Genomic DNA, 22,964 nt, shown 5'->3' on the forward strand with positions numbered 1-22,964 from the left:
AGCTGTGGTTGTCTTGCTGAGGGAGGTCCTGCAGCTGAGAACTTCTGTAGATAAAGGATGAAATCCTGGCTCCACTGAAATCAGTGGCAAAACTTCCATTGACTTCAACAGAGCCAGGATTTCACCTAAGACCTCTAGTGTTATCTCAGTATTGTAACAGAATAAATTATTCCATAATAATTCAAGATACAGTTTTGGAACCCTGGAGTTCCTTAAAAGCAAAGTCATTTCGTTATTGATATGGCCCCCATCATCACAGAATATGAGAGCCTTAGAAACATTAGTGAAGTTATCCTCTCAACAACCCTGAGAAGTAGGGAACCGTTAGCCCCATGTAGATAGCTGGTGTGCTACGATCACTGCCGATCATGCTGACCAACACTGTCTTTTTGTTTCCTTTTATTCTTCTGTTGGTGCATCTGTATCCACCTGTTGTCTCTTGGCTTAGACCGAGATTGTAAGGTGGTTGTGGCAGGGCCTGTCTTTTTGTTTTGTGTTTTGTACAGCGCGTAGCATGACGGGATCCTGGTCCACAACTGGAGTTCTTAGGTGCTACAATCATATGACAAATAAATAATATTCAAGATCACACAGGAAGGCTGTGGAAGAGCCTGGAGTTGAATCCACCTCTTGAGGCCCAGTCTAAGTCCGCCCTTCTACTGAATCACTTGACACTCTTTTAGGGCAGAAGCAAAGCTAGTGGAGAGGTTGTGGAATCAGTGTTATTGTCACTCAATGGCAGCCCCACCAGGTTATCCTGGCAGAGCTCCTGTTCCACAAACCCTGCTATCTGCAGCGGTATCTGTTCTAGTTATCACTGCCAGCCATGCCATATTCCTCCTGCTCAGTCAGAGCACCATTCATTTGTTATGGGGTGGATGCTGGACTAAGTCTAGCTTATTCCCCACCACTCCAGGTGGCAGGTTCCATCCTAAATGGTCACCAAAACCCTTCACTTTAAAGAGACATTGCCCCAATGTGCTCATTCCAACATGTTCCATTTTCAATTGAAGATCCTTCCCATTCAGAATCCTTGGACATTGTAGGCTCCAGAGTTATTTCCTGTTCTATTTATGGTTCTGCCCTCATTTATATTGCAGGATGAAATCTAATTACATTTGATTCTTTATTATTTTTCCTGTATGTGCATTTTTCTTGCTATTCTAAGAGCAGCCATGTGTGCTGGAGCATGAGGTCCAGTGAGATACATGTGCTTCCCTAGTGCTGGGACAGGAAGTACACTTAACCCCATAGAAATAGGGAATTCATGCATGGTGAAGTTAAGTCACCTGACCAAGTTCACACAGGAAGTCCATGGTAAATCTGGAAATCTTGTGTCCAGAGCATTCCTTCCTCTGAAATCCAAAATCTTTAAAATAATTTATAATTATTATGGAAAAGAAAATTAATCAACCCCATGACAGGGGTCCTTGGTCATACAGACCCAAATATTCAGTAACAATCATTTTGGGAGCCTCAATTTCTGACTTAAGTAGGCACTCTCAATTTGAGCCACTCCAAATTACTGATCATATTTGAAACCAGAAGCCATGTTGTATAAACTGTGTATCTTCCATCTCTATCCAATCACTCACCAGCACCTCTGGCATGATTCCAAATCTACACTTCATGCAGTACTCCTACTGAAGCCAGTGAAAGTTTCTAGCATGCAATGACAGTGGAATCAGGTCCTGTGAAAGCATGCTAGGGCATGCAGCACTGAAAGAGTTAAAAAATATTCTAGGAATCCCCATGTAAATACTCTTAGGGATCTCCTTAGAAAAAATATTTGTTCTATACCTCTGATTCAAAATCCAACAGCTGACAATAACCTTCTAGCAGCTCTGTGTGTATTACTGATGCAGAACAAGCAATTTTTTTTTTATACACAGCCCTTAGCACCAACACCATCAATCTTCATAGTGACCAAGTGGTGTCCCTAGAGGTGTGCATCTAAGTGGCACAAGAGAACTCAGTACATACGGGCCAAGACCACCCAATGCCAATGACACTATGCATTTTGACTCTGTACTTGTTCAAAACAGCACCGGCAACCACCAACTTTCCACAATAAATATACCAGCAAAGTAACAGCTGCACCCAGGATCAGCTCCACTAATCTCTGCACCTGGGACCAGGCACTGTGACATCGACACTCAATAAGGACTAACATCTGGCAGAATTCAGTGCCCTGGTTGGTTTAAAGTAATGGAGGAGGATGCACTACCTACATATTTACAATTTTTTTTATTAAAGCTAATGTTAAAATTGTATAATACAGAGGTTGAGAAAAGATACAGATAATACATCTGGGTATAATATTTCGATTATCCACAAAGTTTGTTTTTAAAAGTCATATGGTACAGAGAGTACACACTCAGCAATAACCCAGATTTAGGTGAATACATTTAAGAATAAAGTTTAGCTATTAGCAGCCAAGTATTCGGGTACAACCCTCACGAAAAGTTGTGCAGAGAGCTGGTTGTGGAAAGCACAGTGTATCAATGTCTGAAGACTGTCCCTCAGGCATTGCGAATTAGGGTAAATTTACACTTTAAATGCTCCAGGCATCAACCTCTGCACAGACAGCGAGTAACTTCTCCAACCAAACCAGCAAAGGAAGGGTGCGGAGGATGTAACCGAAATCAGGGGGCTGGCTTCCTCCAAGGAAAAGTTTGGCGGGGAGGCGAAGCGGAGCAGACCAGCACCAGCGTTCAGGACCCCCCAGCCGCCCGGGAGCGATGGCAGCGGCGGGCCAGGAGATCAGGTGAGGGCTTTTAACTTCGCCTTCGCTTTGGGACCGGTCCGGAGACTCTTTGGGGAGAGCTCAGCCTTCCTGCCTTTCACGTTCGTTTCTGTTCGCTGCGGCCCCGCGTGCTCTGGGGTGGCACAGCGGCCCTCGAAACGCACCGATCCGAGACAACAGCGACTGGGGGACCCAAGGGACCCAGAGATCTGGAGCGCCCAGCGGTCCCCTCCATATGACGCTCTCATCATCACCCCTCTGCTCCTCCGATCAATACGCACATCCCCTGGGCTGGGGCCGTAACAACGAACCGGGCAATCGCTTCCCCCAGGGTGAGCCCAGGGAAGCAGCGGACGCGCAGCACAATCAGTTGCGCACAGAGCAGCCCAAAGTTTTCCCCGGGGGGGAGCGTGTCTCAGCTCGTGTAGCCGGCTTTGGTGTTAGCTTGACTAGGAAGTGGGAGTGGGCCACAGGGTTTTAGCTACGGAGTGGGTGATCTAGCCAGTCCCCCCTCACCTTTCCTCCGCAAGTGAGAAGTGTGCCCAAAAGATATGGGGCCAGATCCACTGCTGGTGTAGAGCAGTGTAACTCCATTGAAATACATGACTTACACCAGCAAAGGTTCTGGGATTTTTCACTTTCCCTCCTGCCATTCAGCTACTCTTCATCCAGGTGCTGATCTTCGCCCTTGGATGGCAAAGAACCAGCTGGTTCTGTGAAGGTGATGCAGTGCTGTCAGCAGTATTCAATAGGTTTCAGATTAGCAGCTATGTTAGTCTGTATCTGCAAAAAGAACAGGAGTACTTGTGGCACCTTAGAAACTAACAAAGTTATTTGAGCATAAGCTTTTGTGGGCTACAGCCCACTTCATCAGATGCATAGAATGTATATATCTCCTCACTATATGTTCCATTCTATGCGTCCGATGAAGTGGGCTATAGCCCACGAAAGCTTATGCTCAAATAAATTTGTTAGTCTCTAAGGTGCCACAAGTACTCCTGTTCTTTTTGAGTATTCAGTAGATACACTGAGCTGAGACTTGCTGCTTTTCAAGTGTTGATCATGAAACTATAGAATTACTTTACCTCCATTAATGTATTACAGGGGTAGGCAACCTATGGCATGCGTGCCGAAGGCGGCACAAGAGCTGATTTTCAGTGGCACTCACAATGCCAAAGTCCTGGCCACCAGTCAAGGGGGCTCTGCATTTTAATTTAATTTTAAACGAAGTTTCTTAAACATTTTAAAAACCTTATTTACTTTACATACAACAATAGTTTAGTTATATATTATAGACTTACAGAAAGAGATCTTCTAAAAATGTTAAAATGTATTTCCGGCACTCGAACCTTAAATTAGAGTGAATAAATGAAGACTCGGCACACCACTTCTGAAAGGTTGCCAACCCCTGATGTATTATATGGCTCCTAATTTTGCTTACATAAAGGTGGTTTTGCTTGTGTGTTAAGTTTCTAATATAATAGTTTTTAAATGCATCCTTCAAACAGTGAAAAACTTTCTCACTTTGTGGACAAGCATAGTGATTCTCTAACACAGAAGTTATTAAGACATGCAAAATGTCAGTGTTATTGCACAGGCTAATACGACACTGATTTGGTACAACTTTCCAGTGCAGATCAATTTTTTCAGACAGATTTTACACCCCCAAAACTAGGTGTCAGCAGGGAAATGCAAATGAAGGCTTTTGGTGGAGCATCTTGAGTAGTATGTCTATAATTTGAGGTCATTTGTGATCTTGAAAATATTTCCCAATAAAGAATGGATATTAAGTGGCATCATAACGGCCTTTTGGAATTTATATAGGAGTATCCATCAAGCTAAGTGTGTCATATTGTTTTGCAGCCTAGGTTCAGTAGTCTCCTAAATAAAATAATATCTTGGCATATGAAATGCAAAGCTACAGCAGTTCATGCCTTCTCAGTTATAAAGCATACTCTGGACTGGTATGGCCAGGGTGCTTTAAAGGGGAAAAAAATGTCTCTGTCCAAATTAGGCACAGTGGCTGAGATTTACAAAAGTCAATGCATAAATTAGTTACTCAGATCCTGATTTAGCTACCTAAATAAGTGGCCTGATTTTCAAAAGTGCTGAGCACAAAGCATATCAGTGTTTCCATAAATTCCAAAGAATCCGTAAAATGTCTTTAGAGCAAAGAGATTCTTCTTGCGATCTCTCTACATTTGCCCTTCACTATTGCTCCAGGTCTCTCATTTCTCCATGTCCAGTTCCCTATTGCCGTCTTTCTACCTGTTTATTCCTTAACACTCAGATTGCCTGTTTTCTTTTACTTTTTTTGATCAGAGTTTCCAGCCAGAGTTATGGAGCTGTTGATCAGATGTCTCATGCCTCTGCTGAAGGATATTTTGGTATGAAACCCTAGCAATCAATGACGCCGATGACACTGATGTTTGCGTTGCTGGCTGAGTCAGTTCTTGGATGTCAGTCTTTGCCAGGGAGATCAGAATGGACCCAATCTAGGGTTGCCAACTTTCTAATCGCACAAAACTGAACACCCTTGCCCCAGCCCTTACCCTGCCCATTCCCCAGAGGCCCCGCCCCTTCCCCATGGTCCCATCCCCCACTGACTCCATCCCCCTCCCCCTGTCGCTTGTTCTCTCCCACTGTCAGTCACTTTTACTGGGCTGGGGCAGGGGGTTGAGGTGCGGGAGGGGGTGAGGGCCCTGGCTTGGGTTGTGACTTTGGGGTGGGGCTGTGGATGAAGGGTTTGGGGTGTAGGAGAGGGTTGTGGACTGAGGCTGAGGGGTTCGGAGTGTGGGGGGGGTTCTGAGCTGGGGCAAGGAGTTTGGGCATGGGAGAGGATTCGGGGTGCGGGCACTGGGAGGGGATTTGGATGGGCGGGTGCTCAGGGCTGAGGCAGGGAGTTTGCATGTGGGGTGCGGGCTCCACCCAGATGGTGCTTACCTCAGGCAGCTCCCGGTTGGCGGCACAGCAGAGCTAAGGCAGGCTCTGTACCTGGCTCTGCGCAGCTTCCAGAAATGGCCAGCCCCTAAGTGCAAGAGTGATCAGGAAAGCTCTGTGCGCTGCCCCCACCCCAAGCGGTGGCTCAGCAGCTCCCATTGGCCAGGAACCACAGCCAATGGGAGCTGCAGGGGCAGCACCCATGGGCGTGGAGCCACCTGGCTGCCCCTGTGCGCAGGATTAGGGTTGGACATGCCAGCTGCTTCTGGGAGCCGTGTGGAGCGAAGTTAGAGAGTCTGCCAGCCCTGCAGTGCCGCCAACCAGACTCTTAACAGCCCAGTCAGCAGTGCTGACTGGAGCTGCCAGGGTCCCTTTTCAACTGAGCGTTCCCAATCCTGCACTCCTTACTTGAAGTCAGTGGGAATTTTGACTCCGCAGAAGGAGTGCGGAGTCATGAAGAGATTAATGCACAAATTGCATAATGCATTGTCCTCTTAAATGCAGATTTCTTCCCATTTTTGTGAATAAACGCCAACATCTAGTTAGTTAATGGGAAGCAGCATAAAGTAATGTACATTCCTTCCTGCTGAGTGAATTGTGTTTGTGGTTCAGCAATTAAAATGCTTGCAATTAAACAATTGCAATTGAACCACTATGCCAAAATTCAGAATGAGAGCGTGCAAGAGACTTTCATTTCTTCACAAGAGCTCAGTTCTCTGGTCATAAGGATCTATTTATTTTCTTTCTCTCCATCTTCAGTTCCTGCTTGTGATAGATAACAAGGGTAGGCATGGGTCCCTCTAGAGTTCCTCAGTGTCATTCCTGAAACAGTATTTCTACTACTGAGTAACATGAGTCATAGTTTGCTACAAGTGTATTCAAACAGGCTCTGAGTCCTCCTTAAATGTCAGTTTCAGCTACCGACATTCAGATTTCATCAACTTGCTCTGGTAAGCATTGATTCAAATCTCTGTCCAAAACTTTACTGAAATTTTGGTTGGATTAAAACGAAAAAGTGCTCAGATAGTATTTTTCCCTGAGTTGACTTAATCTCTGTGAGTTCTCATTCTGTCTTAAGCCATAAGCAAAAGGAATGAAATACCACAGGAGAGGCTTTTGTGGTACTTCCGTTGCAGTGAGAATCAAACAGAATCACAGGAACACAGATTTTCTTATAAGATTTTCAGGCCTATTTTGCAGACTCTTATTTCGAAGAGAGTCAAGCAGACATCTCGATTCATAGGTGTTTATCCTGGCCACACCCCAAACCTTATGGAAGTTTACTCATCAGTAGTTTCCACGTGCATGACAGAGGTCACCCATTGCTACCGTTTTTATGGCAAAACTTCCTTGCATATCTCAAACACTTATTTGATTAAAGACTAGCAGTCTGAGTCTCCTCTCACACCAGTTTTATGCTAGTTCAGCTCTGATGTGACTGGGAGGAGAAATGGGCCCAATATAAAGCATTCTGTATATCCAGGACCCTAGCTGGTTCATTGCATGTTTGAGTGAGGACATTATGACAACTTTCTATTGCTAAACTCTTTATGCTGTAGGTGCCATCGTTCCTGATGACATTACTAGTGAAGAAGAACCATCTGCTCCCCCTGCTTATCCCATGGACGATGTCTCTGGCTATGAAGGCACAGCTCTGGATGATGGTGGTTAGTACATAAACCCACAGACTATTCTTTTTTCCTGAGACTGTCTCTTTAAAACGAAGTCAGTGTAGAGCATTTTGTACCAGTTGATTGACACTGTATTTTCTATATTCCTGAATGTAATCTTATTATCTGAGGCATTTTCCCAAGTGATAGGATGGGAGAGAGATTCCACTGGGATCAAGCAGCTGCCAAGAGTTGCAAGTTACCCCGACCTATGCCACAACCCTTTACCCCTGCTGTGCCAAACTATTGCCTCTCTATCCCTGCTGAACCATCCAATGAATGTACCCCTGATTTCTCTCTTTTTCTCTAAAAGATCAGTTTTCCTCTGATATTTTGTGTGTGTCCTGTGCTGGTCAGAGGCTGTTCATTAGAACAAGACACAAACCAGTGATTTTGGCCTTATTTCAAAAGCAGACAGGAATTGAAGGACAAGTAGCAAATTAGTGTGTCTCTCTAAACCTGTAAAATACCAACTTCTGCCTTTTCATTTCTCGCAGGAGGAAAAGGTTTACCGCCTCCATCAGATCTGGTGACTGATCGCGGAGGTGGTCTCCCTCCAGCTCAAACAGACTGGAAGTAAGATGTGCTTTCAAATGTAATGATGATGATTAAGAGTTACCTTGCATCCTTTGCAAACTAAGCGCAATCAACGCCGCTGATCAGGGCCGGCTCCAGGGGTTTGGCTGCCCCAAGCAGACAAAAAAGGAAAAAAAAAGCTGAGATTGCGATCTGCGGCAATTCAGCGGGAGGTCCTTTGTGTCTGAGCGGGAGTGAGGGACCTTCCGCCAAATTGCCGCCGAATACCTGGACCAGCTGCCCTTCTCCGGAGTGGCTGCCTCAAGCACCTGCTTGCTAAGCTGGTGCCTGGAGCCGGCCCTGCCGCTGATGAGAGGGTGGCAGCCAACTGGCACACTGCACACAAGAGAGCAGAGGGAATTTTTTGGCCAGTGACGTGGGGTCAGACACTGCTCTTATCAATGGTGCTATGGGAGCATTAGGCCTTCCCCATTTTCAGCTCTGCCAGCCAGCATGTGAGTGCCTACCTTACACATCAAGATATGTGTGCACAAAGCCATGATCAGCATATGCTGCTGAGTAGATAAGCATGCACTTAGCCACAGGTGAGCGAATTCAGGGATTTTACATGCACACATCTGAGGTGCACAATAGGCATAAGTGTTCACGTTCTCAAATACATGCTGACCTGATAGTTGAAAATCAGGTGCCAGTGTCCATGACATTCTGACAGGACCTCACTTGTTAATGTTGCATCCTAAACACCTCTCATCCTAAACTGCCTCTCTACTTGAGAGAGATGAAGGCTTGAGTTACCCTGGCTGGGATTTGAATCTCTAAGAGCATCTAGGTTTTTCCAAACCTGTCATCTTATCCAGCATTTTTCTGTCAGTGCAGTGGAGTGCTGTGTAAATTAGGGAGAGGTCTTTTATGGGAGAATGTGTGATGTTGGGATGTCAAAGTTGCTCTGAAAATTGAAAGCCAATTACAAAGCGGTCCACGCTTTCTTATCTCTTTCCGGTAGCATTCCTGCTGTTTCAGAAGATGCAGCCAAAGAAGCTCTTATAGAGTACGCAGCCAGTACGTGCTGCTACAGCTCGGCCCCTGCCAAGGAAATGGTGTTTCGGACTCTGCAGCCATTCAGCACCTACAGAGTATGTTCATCTTTTGCAGCTCAATGAGTTTGTCCATTAACTTCAGTAGGAGCTGGGCATTTGACTGGGATCAGACAGCTACCAAGTGCTGCACATTACTCTTACCCACCCAATAGCCCCTTACTGAGAAACTCCCATTGGGATGGTGGGGCTAGCTTCAGTTTGGAATTGTGTTTCCACGCTCTGAACATCTGGGGAATCATAAAGGAACGTAATCTTTAGAATGACAGCAAAGAGCTACTTCCACTTCGTAACTTTTCAATGATGGCTTGGTTTAGAATCTGGAAAATGTAGGTTCATAATTTGATTCCATTGCTATGGACCTTTTTGCCAGTGTCAAGTTTTTTAAAAGTATATATTCCATTTTGATTCCTGATCCAAATAGGGTAAGGACTGGGGGTGAAAAGGTCAGCAGCCAGTCTACATAGGTAGCCACCACTACTAGAACCATTGCAGTTGCGCCATTGGCAGTGAACAGTGGGTGATATTCTGAACTGAAAAACTGACAGCATAGACAATGTCAGAGAGAGAATCAACTTTTGGATAGAGCCATTGTTAATTAATAGGACCAATCACTGAATTCCAGACAACAGCAAATATTCCATGGCGACTTGTCCTCTAGAAACCCATAGATAGCTAGCATTAGGTGAAACTAAAGTGAAGAGGAAAAGTATGTGGGAATAGAAGAGAGGGAGGGGATATGAGGAAAATAGCCAAATGAGAAGGTAAATAAAGAAGAAGCGAATGACTAAAACAAAAAGAAATAGGGAAATTAAATAGAGCAGGTGCAATGGTCTTATTGGCATTTTTGGTTTTTAGAGCATAGAGCAGCAGTTCTTAACCTATTTCTCACTGTGGGCTGCATATGCAGCCCATATAGTGTTACCTGGGCTGCAGGTTGAGAACCACAGTGTCCCCCACCTAATCCCACCCCCACAAGCCTCTATGCTCTGCAGCCTCTGCCCAGAGACCCCTCCACAGAGTGGGGCCAGGAGCAGAGAGCTGGGTGTAGGGCAGGGACCCTGACCCCAGACCATGCTGTGCAGGGACCCCTGACCCAGCTGTGTGGGACCAAGGGGCAACCAGGACCCTGACCCCAGACCCTGCCATGCAGGGCTGGGCAGTAGCCAGCAGCTTGGACCCCAGAGCAGACCGTGCGGCAGGGTAGCTGACTGCCCAGACCCCACCGCAAGGGGTCAGGGTGCAGCCAGGACCCCGACCCCGGAGCCCGCCATGCAGCAAGGCAGCCAGGAGCCCGTAGCCCATGGCCTTTGGCACATGGGTGTGCTGGGCTGCAGCTATGTGCTAACAGGGCCACATGCGGCCTGCAGGCTGTGGGTGGAGAACCGCTGGTATAGAGCAAATATGGGGCCTGATCAAAAGACCATTGATAACAATGGAAAGTCTCCTGTTGAATTTGATAGACTTCAGCTCAGGCCCATAATACAGCATTCTATGAAGATACCACCTCACTCTGTCAACAGTGAGACTGGTCATTATTTTGGCTAGTGTAAATCTGCTTTCTTAAACTCCAGATTGCAGTCCCAGTGCTTTGAATGCCCAATCACTCCCACTTTGAGTTTGTTAGAGGTTTTTGTTGCATGTTAATTAATTAATTTTTTAGTATCGGCTAGAGACCTTCACTGAATCCAGATCACGTGAGTGGAAGACAACACCTTACAAGGGTAAGTAGGATTCTGATGTCAAGTAAGAATCTTGTGAGAGCGGCGTCTTCTATGGTACAGGTCTAACTGTTGTGTTGTGCATTTCTGCCAAAAACTAATGAAAAATGTGCACGAGAAAAGTTACCTTCCTCCTCAGCTGCCGAACTGCAGTTATTGAAAATAAAATAAAACACATGCCTGGATAAAAATACGGTGACAATTCATTACACACCTTAAGCACAATAAGCCAGTTAATTTATGAGTAGGGTATGTGATTTATGTAGTTTGGAAGTTGAAATAAACGAGATTCTTGAAGGAAGCGTTCTAACTCCATAGGAATGTGAACGTTCTGGTGTGTACTGGAGCTTACTGAGGACTTTGTGCCTAATTCATAGTTTTAGTGTAAATGGGGGGAACACTGCAGTACATCGTAAGGCAAATGTTATAGAAACTAGGTGACAGCCAACATTTCAGAATTATTAGGAGTTGGCAAACCAGAAGAGATTTGGGTTCTGGTAGACTTCAAGCAACACGTCATATAGAGTTGGTTGAAATTTTTCAAAGCAAACATTTTTCTTGAAAAATGGCCTTTTTTTTTCCAAAAATGGAAAATTTTGCCCCCCCAAAATCTTTAATAAAATTTCTGATTTATTCATTTAACTGGGAATGAATCATTTTCAGTTTTCAGTTTTTCCTCAGTTTTTGTTTTTTCCTTTTCCTCCTCTTTTTGACAGCCAAAAGAAAAAAAAAGAAAGGAATGGAGGGAGAAGAAAAAGAAAGGGGAAAAAGAGAGGTGGGGGCTGATGGAGAAAAAAAAGGCCTGGGAAGGGAGATCAAAGACCTAAGCCCTGAAAATTCTTGATTTTATGAAAAATTTCAAACAAACAGTAATCACTCCTTTTTGCAACTTGCAAAATGGGTGAATGGGTGACTGAAAATTTCAAGATATTTTGCAACCTCTTTTTGACTGGCTCTAGTAATCATGGAGGATTTTGATTTGGGGGTTTGTCAAACTGGTGTGGAGTGATTCTATTCCTCCTGAGGGAAGCAGAGCACAAAAAAAAAAAAAAAGGAAAAAAAGGATTTTACTTGACTGTCTCTCAGTTTAGGGATTTATTTTTCTTTTTCATAACCACTACCCATTCCATTCATTGGGGACATGAAGCCAAGATTTATTGAACACAATTGCTTGTAACTAATAAGTTCCTTATCCTGCAAACACTTAGGCGTTTGCTTAACTTTGCTAACCTTGATTTCAATTGGGACTACCCATAGTAGTAAAGATAAGAATGCAGAAAAGTGTTTGCAGTATTAGAGCTCACAAGAAGTGTTTTTCACTGAATTTTGGAAACAACGATTTTTGTAATCTTAATTTCTCAGAGGAAATTTGACTATGATGCATTAACACCATTTTGGTTGAATATTTTAGCTGGATTTGTTTGTGTTTGCAAAATACTCTATAAAATTTTCCTTTTTGGAAAGAAATTATGGTTGATAAACAAGGAACTCTTTGACATAAAAGTGATATTTATTTTAGTTAATCACGTTAACTGGGATCAACATAACAGATACAGGTGTGACATGATTTAATTGCAGGTGTCAGGAAATATCTGATGTTCATACTCAGTACAGTTTTGTCTCTGCTTCAGGTGAATTTGTTGACTCTTTTTTGCTTGGGCCAGCTCCTTTGCCATGGACTATACAAGTGGAAGTTCCTACCATGTTCACAGACAACATAACCAGATTCAAAGTGCCTCACACGTCTTCATTAAAGGTATTGTAATCATAGAATCATAGAATTGTAGGACTGGAAGGGACTTCGATAGGTCATCTAGTCCAGTTCCCTGCACTCAAGGCAGGATTAAGTATTATCTAGACTATCCCTGACAGGTGTTTGTCTAACTTGCTCTTAAAAATCTCCGATGATGGAGATTCCGCAGCCTCCCTAGGCAATTTATTCCAGTGCTTAACTGATGATAAATCTCCTCATCGTGTGCTTTGGTGAGTTTACATTTATATAAATACATATATTTAAAAATGAATGAGACTGTGTAACAGGGTGCTCCACTCACTGTTAGGATGGTACCTTCTCCTGGTCACTCTGGGAATAGCTCGCGAGGCTCACGCTCCTTCCTGCAGTTGCATGCCATCCTCTGCCTCCCTCTCGGGGCCTGTGGCCCTTCTCTTGCTCCATGAGCTGCTGCTGCCTCATCACGAGTTGGCCCTTTGGCCAGGTCACAAAATGGTTTCCCTTCCAGAGCTGGAAAATCTTTCCTTGCCAGCAGTGCTAGGCAGTCTTCCTGTTCACTTCCTCGTACCGCCACTCCCTCAGTGGCTGGCAGGGGAACCACTACTCTAGGTTTTGCCTCAGGGATCCTCTTGCCACCAGTCAGGTTTTGTTCTGTCTTAGACCTTACTGCCTTTTCCTGAGCCCGGTCCTGCCTTCCTGTCTTCTCCTATCACTGGTTTGCCAGCCCAAACACACCTCCTTTCTCCTGGGGAATGACTGCAGACTTTCCCAGCAGCCCCTTTCTGCTGCCAATTTCCTGCCTTTATAGCCCAAACCCAGCTTGTTCTGCCCACGCTGGACTCCCTCACTCAATCCAGGAATTACTTAGCCACCTGATTTTGTCACTGGTGGCCTGTTGAATTAATTAGCTCCCTTCTTAGTCTTCATTAACCCTTTCATGGCAAGTGTGGGGTGAACACCCCATCGCAGTCCGGTATTTTTCTATGGCATCTCAGTCACATTCTGCCATTGTTTCTATCAATAGAAATGTACCACAGAAACAAGCATCTAGCCAACAGGTATTTTCTGATCTTTGAATGAGAGGTTAGGGGAGAGTCTTCTCAGCTCATGGCCGCTGATTTTACAGGTGGAAGTTAAATTGTCAATAGTCTCACAAGAAAATGGTGGGATTTACAAAAGCACTGTGATGGCCTAGCTGTATTCTCACTGAAGTTAATGGGGTTTTTAAGAGAGAGTTCAATGGGAGCAGAGTGAGGCCAGTGCTAAGTGATTTTGAAAACTCCATCCTCCAAGAGAGAGAAGTGAAGGCAGCTGTCCCAAGCTATGTGCTGTTGCTCAACAAAATGGGTTCTAGGCTCTGATCCTGCAACCCTTACTCACGTGATTAATCCCCACTTGCTGTGACAGTGCTGCCCGTGGGAGCCAGCTGAGGTCACTCAATCAGGGTGAACTGCAGACAAAACAGGGCAGACAAATCCCAAATGCTGGTGGTTATTCCACTACTTAGATTTACCAAGCCAGCACAAAACAGCTTCTATTGTACCTCACTGGTTACTTAGAAGTTTAAACCACGCAGTTCCCTTAAAGTGCCCAGCCTCAGGCCTCCGTCCAGACACACTTGTCAAACAATGATGATGATTTCTGAAAATCTTATCTCATCATATAAAAGAAAGGTTCTTCCAATCCCAAAGGAATAGCCACATACCCAGGTCCAATTTAACTTAGATCTTACCAAAATACTGCTATAGCTAAATTCTTATTAACTAAGCTAAAATTTATTAGAAAGAAAAGAGGAGAGAGTGTTGGTTAAAAGATCAATACGACAATAAGATTTGAATTCAATTCTTAAGGTTCAGATACATAGTAGAGGTGAGTTTGTAGTTGCCAAAAGTCTTTAGAATAGTCCATAGGTTATAATCCAATGTCCATATTCAGGGTGGCTCCTTGTGGCTTAAGGTTCCCCCTCTTGAAACCCAAAGCAGATCTGAGATGAAGAAGGATCGGTGTCCGGCTTCTATTACATTTCCAGCAGCCTTCGGCTGAAAAACATAGGCTTAACTCCTCCCAACATCCTGGCAATTAGCACAGAGATTTATCCATTAAACAGTCAAGATACAGGTTACCACACCTCAAGAGACACATAGACAATAATACTATTTCACTCAAGTATCATCTTAAACTCAATATCCTTTTTGATCTTTGAATTAAAACTAATAGCAATAGACAGACTTGTTTGCTGGCATCCAAGACCTAGACAAACACCTCCCCTTCTACCTCTAACAATGCAGACTTGCATTTCAAAGCTCTATTCATTACACATCTTGCTAACCATTTTTTAAAAGTTCACGCCATGGGTCAGATCAGTTATTAACTCTCTGGCCCTGTCACCTTTCAGTGAGATATATTATTATACTCATAACATCCACTTGCCCGACCTCAGTGGGAATACTAGATGGGTAAGAATTATCACACCGAGTAAACTTAGTAAGAGTTGCAAGATCAAGCATTTTATCAGACCAGAAAGGCGTGACAGCTGTTTCTGAGTGCACAGCCACTGTGCCAGCATTTAGTCTCCATTTAGGGACTATGAGTGTGATAGACTAGCTGCTCTATAACCAAGGTCTGCTTTATTAACAAGAGGCATTTAAACTGTTAGGCATACTCCTGAATGTCACAAACATGAATATCTTTTCCCAGCTTTAAATAGCTGTGGAAATCCTGGGGGTGCTGCTATCCTGTCTCACAACGTTGCAGGCACACAGCCCCACTCAGAATTGGCTGTATGGGAAACTTAGGACACTTATTCATTTTTATGATGGATGTATTTCTGTGAATTTGATACTGGCCATTTGTAGTTTTATGATGCGGCTCTGGTGATATCTATCTTCGGCAGATACAACAGCAAAAACAAAGGGAGTTAATGATGCGTTTGTTTTTCCTAGTGAGCTGGTGTAAAATTTGAAGGTACTCAAAAGTGCTATATGCTCGCTAAAGCTGCAGTGTGCTAGGTGCTGAGATTCAGTCTGCAAAACTTCTACTCTGAGCACATATTAATACTACTAGAAAGACCGACTTATTTGCAGAGACAGGAGCATCCACTCCTTTTGACTCTGATTTGAATAGAAGATTAGACCAATATGTTTCATTTCCCCTGCAATCTACACACGTATGTACTTGGTCCCTACTGCCCACTCAAGTCAGTGGAATATTTTGCCATTGACTTCGGTGGTGCACGAGCAAACTTATAATGCATGGTACCCCAAATTTTTCACTGTGTGCCCTTCCGACCCTGCCCGGCCCAACCCAAGCACATTAGGAGCAGAGTCAGGAGCATGGCCACAGTTGGGCCAGGGTCAATGCTATGGCCGGAGTTTGGCTGGGTCGGAAGCCAGGAGACAAGGCTGGGCGCAGCTGGGGACAGAAACCAGTGCTGAGGCGGAGTTGGGCTGGAGCAGAGTTGGGGCCCTGCTGCACCTCCCCAAATGTTCCTCTGTATTTCCCTATAGGAGGGGCCCCATCTTATGAGAGACCACTGTTATAAGGGGCCACATTTCATTCACGGGACTGAGTGATGCCTAAGGCAGCTTTAAGTTACTTTTGACACCAACCATATAAGACATAAGTAACGCCATATGGGTCGACCAAGTATCATGCCAGTACCGTTCTCCACACGTGGCCAGTGCCAGGTGCCCAGAGGGAATGAACAGAACAGGTAATCATCAAGTGATCCATCCCCTGTTGCCATTCCCAGCTTTGGTAGACAGAGGCTAGGGACCATCATTCCTGCACTGGCTAATAGTCATTTATGGACCTATGCTCCATGAAGTATCTAGTTCTTTTTTGAACCCTGTTATAGACTTGGCCTTCACAACATCCTCTGGCAAGAAGTTCAGTAGGTTAACTGTGGCTCGTGTGAAAAAATACTTCCTTTTGTTTGTTTTAAACCTTCTGCCTATTAATTTCATTTGGTGACCCCTTGTTCTTGTGTTATGGAAGGAGAAAATAACCCTATTTACTTTCTCACACCACTCATGCTGAAAAATCCAGTTTATTAATCTCATCCTCATTGGCAACACGTGTCCATACCCCTAATCATTTTGTTGCCCTTTTCTGAATCTTTTTCAATTCCAATGTATCTTTTATGAGATAGGGCGACCACATCTGCACACAGTATTGAAGATGTGGCCATACCATGGATTTATATAGAGGCAATATGATATTTTCTGCCTTATTATCTATCCCTTTCTTAATGATTCCCAGTGTTCGTTCACCATTTTGACTGCCGCTGCACAATTAGTGGATGTTTTCAGAGAACTATTCACAATGACTCCAAGATCTCTTTCTTGACTGGTAACAGCCAATTTAGACCCCATCATTTTATATGTACAGTTGGGATTATGTTTTCCAATGTGCATTTATCAACACTGAATTTCATCTGCCATTTTGTTGCTCACTCACCCAGTTTTGAGAGATCCTTTTGTAGCTCTTCGCAGTCTGCCTGGGACTTAACTATCTTGAGTAGTTTTGTATCATCTCCAAATTTTGCCACTTCACTGTTTACCCCTTTTTCCAGATCATTTATGAATATTTGAATAGGACTGGGCCAGTACAGACCCCTGGGGGACACCAGAATTTACATCTCTCCATTCTGAAACCTGACCATTTATTCTTACCCATTGTTTCCTATCTTTTAACCAGTTACCAATCCATGAGAGGACCTTCCCTCTTACTCCATGATTGTTTACTTTGCTTAAGAGCCTTTGGAGAGGGACTTTGTCAAAGTCTTTATGAAAATCTAAATGCACTGTATCCACTGGATCCCCCTTGTCTACATGCCTGTCGACCCACTCAAAGAATTCGTGTAGATTGGTGAGGCATGATTTCCCTTTACAAAAACCATGTTGACTCTTCCTGAACAAATTATATTCATCTATGTATCTGACAATTTTATTCTTTACTGTAGTTTCAACCAGTTTGGCCAGCACTGAAGTCAGGCTTACTGGCCTGTATTTGCCTCGGTCACCTCTGGAGCCTTTTTTTAATAATTGGCGTCACATTAGCTATCCTTCAGTCATTTGGTATGGATGCTGATTTAAATGATAGGTTACAGACTACAGTTATTAGTCCTGAAATTTCACGTTTGAATTCCTTCAGAACTCTTTGGGGGGAATACCATCTGATCTTCTTGACTTATTACTATTTAGTTTATCAATTTGTTCCAAAACCTCCTCTAATGACACCTTAGTCTGGGACAGTTCCTCAGACTTGTCACCTAAAAAGAATGGCTCAGGTTTGGGAATCTCCCTCACATCGTCAGCTGTGAAGACCAATGCAAATAATTCATCTCATTTCTCTGCAATGGCCTTATCAACCATGAGTGCTCCTTTAGCATCTCGATTGTCCAGTGGCCCCATTGGTTGTTTAGCAGGCTTCCTGCTTCTGATATATTTAAATTTTTTTTGCTAATACTTTTTTTGCTAATACTCTGTCTAGCTGTTCTTCAGGTTCTTTTTTGGCCTTCTGACTTATATTTTTATACTTCATTTGCCAGAGTTTATGCTCCTCTGTCTTTGACCAGCTGGGGACATCCTCAGCCTCAGGGCTGCTCTAATTTGAACTGAGCTGTGTAAACCTGCTTCCCTAATGGGCTTTTATGATAGCTGGGGCAGGGGAACACGGTAGCCACTTTCACTTCTAAAGAATCCCTCTGATGCACACTCTACTGTGAGGGCTTCAGTGCAGAGTGGAGGGGAAGACGCATAGAGCCAGTTATGCCAGTATTGCACCATCTGCAGGTCAGGAGATACCCCATTCCCATTTAGGGTTCTTAGGACAATCATGAATCAAGCCCAATGTGTGTATATGTGGAGTGTAAAAGCTAATATAACCATAGCTGATACTTACCTCCTTTGTAAAGTGGTCTTAGATCTATGAGGGAAAAGTGCTTTATAGGAGTGAGGTATTATTTCAGAGAGAGAGAGAGAGAGATTGAACCTACAGGACTGGATAAGTTTGTTAAAGGTATGTGGCAGGTTTAGGATCATTTTTATATCAAGATGAATTAGCGCTATTAGAATCCCAAATAATTTAATTTATAAGCAAGAGAGTTATTTGTTTTTTGAACGTTTTTATTTCTATTTAAAATTGTTATCCAAATATGGAAGCATCACTTTCTGCTTCCCTTGAGCCATTTTTTTGTGTTTTGTAAAATCGTGCCCAAGAGGGACTGGTATTTGGTGAGAAAAAGCCCTGTCTTTTGGGAAAGCAGTGGTATAGTCCAGGAAAAGAGATGCTTTGGGACATTTTAATGGGATGTGATTTAATAGATATTTTTCTTTCCCTTGCTTCTGTAATAAGAAAGGAATTTTGAGAGCGTTATCTCACTTTAAATATCTGACCTCTTCCACCATTTAAACCTTACTTCTTAAAGGTGGGGAGAAGTGAGAGGGGGTAAAATGGGCAATACACTGCCATGAAGAAAGACGAAGAGCAAACTGAATAGGAGTCTAATATATGCTGTGATATGGAAGGTATTATTGTCTAATGGGTAAAGCAAGTGAGCTGGGGATCATTACTCCTGAGTGCTAGTCCCAGCTCTGACACAGTCTCACTTTGGGCAAGTTCTGCTCTGTGCCTCAGTTTACCTATCTGTTACAATAATCCATAAGTGCTTCATTGTAGTCAGGAATGTTTGAATTCCAGTTATCCCCTTATAGGGAAAGAAATGAACTGACAGAGTCACAGAACATGGTATCCTAGTTAATTTATTTGTGTGGAGATTTTCTTTGGGAGGGAAATTAGAATCCGTAAGCAAAGAGCAGATTGTAACTCACAGATGTAGACCTGCCCGATGAGAGCTCCAGCATACAGACTGAGCATTCATGCTCTCACATAGACTGTTCCCTTCTTGCTTCTCTACCACCTGTGCTAATACTGGTTTATCATGATTTTTTGTCTACACCAAGGCTCTCACTAGTGCTACCCCAGGGTCTAGTTGAACCAGTGTTATCACTGGTGACAGCTTCCCCTCCTAAAATTCCCTAGTATAAACATGGGCTGAATGTTTTAGCCTTACTTCAAACAAATTATAGAAGTGCTTACTTGGGCTGTCATTCAAAATCACTCTCTCACCTGATTGGATGGACCTTGGGGTGTTGGCACCAATGAGCTTACAGCTACTTTGCAAAACAGAAGACACACTTAATAACTTCTCTCCCAATTCCACCTGTAGAAGGGTAGTTGTAATTAGGCTGTAGGTAGCTTTAAGAACCTTGAATGAAAGGCCTTATAAAAGTGTAAAGAATGAGGTTTCTCTAGAATGTTTCCACAAAAGAAGAAAAAAAAAATCTTATTGTCTTTTTTGGGGGGGGGGGGGGGGGGAGGGGATACCAAGAGGTGTCCAGGTAGTAACATAAACAGCTACTTAAAGAATGTCAAACACTGACTGCCTTTAAAATTTTTCCTTTGATTTAAGGGCTGCCATAATTGTCAATGTTCGGGTACAATTCGCTGCACAAACTGTGATGAAGAGGAACGGTGAGTAACCATGGCTAAGGGGATCTTGGTTTAGGACTGAATTCATTCTGGGGAAAGGTGTCGATAAGACCAGGCGAAGATCCGAAATCAAATAGCTTTGGAGGTTAGAAGGCGAGTGAGGTTGGCTGTGAAGAGTTCACAATTGGATGTGCTCTGTTTTATAGCATATTGTTATTTATATTGTATGATTGTAGAGTGCTCGGAGTCTCTGTCTGGACCAGGACCCTAGGTGGCGTAGCGCTGTACAAACACAGAACAAAAAGACAGTCTGTCACAAAGAGCTCAGAGATCTAAGCATCTCTCAAGCAGCTCATGGGGACTACTTGTGCAGTAAGGTGCTGAGTGCAATGGACATTTGAAGTAGGGCCTAAAGATTTATTTATGCTTATTAGGAGTTCTTTGGTCAAACACATTACAGGACTCAATACAGGGGTAACTCTGTGAAATCTATGGCCTGTGTTATACAGATTAGAGATCTAATGACCCCTTCTCGGACTTAAAGATCTGTAAGTCTTATAAGTTACAATCTGTTTCCACCGTGAGGAAATGAAGGTTGCAACAGCGGCAAACTGTCTGGCAAAGTAATATGGCTCTGAGTTTCCATCTAATTAATGCAGGTATGGTGCTGGATTTGTCACGGCTCGGGAGAACAACTGAGTGAGGACTGGTGCACACACTGCAGAGGTTCTGGAGGAGCAGGTGAGTCAATACTCAAGGAGAAGCCACCTGACAAGCATATTTTAATTAGCATCAGCCTCAAAACTATGGCCGTCTGGCAGCAGGGGTGGAATAATGCTACATTCAGGGACAGTTCAAGGTCAGATTCTTAGGTGGGCTCAGCTAGCCAACGTAGCTGTACAGGTATTGGTTGTTTGTGAAAATGCCCCTCAGTACTGGCTGCGGCTGCCCAGGATAATCAATGAAATCCAGCTGTTGCCGTTGAAACTCCTGCTGGAATAGCAAAATGTAATATTCATTCTGGGGCTGGGGCTGATCCGGAGTTTTTTAGTGCGCTCTTCAAAACTAGACTGTAGATCCATCCCAGCTTCCTTCCCACCTAGGAGTAAGCTCCTCTCCATTCTTTGCGTAGCATGGAGTTTCCCTCCACTGGTTACTTCCTGCCTGCAAGCCTCTGTTGACACTCCTTGTCGTTTGTGAAGATTTACTGCCTTCAAGAGGCTTCCTAGGGAACCATGAGTTACAGGGAAGCAATTCTCTCCAAGGCAGGAGGGTAGTGGGAGAGTTCAACCCAGCTGCAGCCTAGCTCTGGAAGACTATTCTTTGAAATTCACAGCTGCGAATAGTGTCAGTGTTTACTGTGATTAACATCTCATTTTTCTGAGCGGGTGGCAGTGCCTCAGTGGTAGAACCACTTGTACATGAAACTGAACCTTGTGCTTGGACAATGTTTCCCAGTGCTTTGGTGGCATTAGCTACCTAGAATTGCAGTGAAGCTGTCTAGTTCTGCTGGAACACTCATAGAATCAGGCTAAGTGGGAATAAACTTGTGACTGGAACAGAGAGTAGACTCCATGGCTTACCATACATATAAAATACCGATTAGGACCAATATATAAATACTTATGTCATAAATAGATAGCTAAGGGTTAATGTTCTTTACCTGTAGTAAAGGTTAACAAAGGGAACACACCTGACAGAGGACCATCAGGAACGATTTTCAAAAGCTGGAAGGAGAATTTTTGGGTGTTGTCTTAATTGTCTGTGACTTTGTGCTCTCGGCTCTAAGGAGAGATCTTTCTACTTCAGGCTTATAATCTTCTGTTTCCCAGATGTAAGTACAGGTAAACAATATAGGTTTTATTGTGTTTGTTTACAGTGTGGTATTTTGCTGGAATGGTTTTAATTGTATCTTTTTGGATAAGCTGTTTTTTTCATCTTTTTTTTAACGCTACCCTGTATATTTCAACTTATACAGATGACCATTTATGTCTTTTTCTTTCTTTTTTATAAAGCTTAATCTTTTTTTTAAAACCCTTGTTGATTTTCTTTTTAGTTGAGGCCAAGGGGATAGGAATCTCTGTGCAGGTTACTGTTCTCTCCAGGAACTGGGAGGGGAAACAGAAGGAGGGGGAAGGTGAATTGTCCTTTGTTTTGTATTCAAGGAGTTTTAAGTACAGTATTTCCAGGGTAAACCAGCGAGGGGAAGCCTGGGAAGAGGTTAAGAGGGGGAAAGGAAGTGGGTTATTTCCCTTGATTGTGAGACCAGGGATCTGAGTTTGGGGTCCAGGGCGGTTTTGGGGGGAGACAGAGTGAGGCAGGCACTGAAATTCCTGTCTGGTGGCAGCGATATCAGATCTAAGCTGGTAATTAAGCTTGGAGGTTTCATGCTAGCATCTTATTTTCTGAACTCTAAGGTTCAGAACTGAGTAGGAAAGCTATGACAACTTACTAACGGATAAAGTACTTACTACCATGAGTCAATAGATCGGTGACTTTACTGAGGTCATGTTCTTCAGTGAGACAACTCCTCGTAGTAGACACGATGGCAAATAGTAAGCCTCGGCTGGACTGGATCTCCAGTGTGATGCCAAATGAAGTGTGATGTATATGTGTGCATGCACGCACACAGTGTATGTATCCGAAATCAGTGTGGTAATAGTTTCTCACCATCCACTGTAATTATCATCTTTTTGTTTACAGATGCGACAGTTGTTCTGGTTCAGGCCACGAAACCTGCATAACTTGTGCAGGAATAGGACAGTTGCTGTACTACATTGAGCTTCAAGTCAAATGGCAAGTCTAATAAAACTTTAAATAATTACAGAAAAGCTCCTTCGTCCTTACCGTGGTGCATACAGGGTTAAATCGGCAATGGTCTGACAGGCCAGATTGTGATGTATTGCTTTCCCTCGGGAAGGGGGCTGTTAGGATTCCAAGAACATTAGCAGTTTCACAAAGGTGGGCTATACACAAATCCATACCAGCTAATTATCATTTCCAAAAGTCTGTTGAAATTTACCAGAAAGC

The 22,964-nt window shown here is 43.6% G+C and overlaps 1 protein-coding gene across 1 annotated transcript in view; it reads left to right on the forward strand.

Annotated features, from left to right (window-relative positions):
• The first annotated feature begins 2,581 nt into the window (after positions 1 to 2,581).
• LOC116827053 (protein SSUH2 homolog) overlaps positions 2,582 to 22,964 on the forward strand; it is a 28,171-nt gene continuing 7,788 nt past the window's right edge. Inside the window, 10 exon segments of the mRNA XM_075073106.1 lie at positions 2,582 to 2,767; positions 5,069 to 5,133; positions 7,246 to 7,353; positions 7,854 to 7,932; positions 8,897 to 9,026; positions 10,651 to 10,711; positions 12,340 to 12,464; positions 19,915 to 19,980; positions 20,594 to 20,679; positions 22,638 to 22,734. Of these exon segments, the coding sequence (XP_074929207.1) occupies positions 2,742 to 2,767; positions 5,069 to 5,133; positions 7,246 to 7,353; positions 7,854 to 7,932; positions 8,897 to 9,026; positions 10,651 to 10,711; positions 12,340 to 12,464; positions 19,915 to 19,980; positions 20,594 to 20,679; positions 22,638 to 22,734 (843 nt within the window). The 5' untranslated portion in view covers positions 2,582 to 2,741.

The sequence above is a fragment of the Chelonoidis abingdonii genome, chromosome 17, assembly GCF_003597395.2.
Source record: "Chelonoidis abingdonii isolate Lonesome George chromosome 17, CheloAbing_2.0, whole genome shotgun sequence".
NCBI classification, from domain to species: Eukaryota; Metazoa; Chordata; order Testudines; family Testudinidae; genus Chelonoidis; species Chelonoidis abingdonii.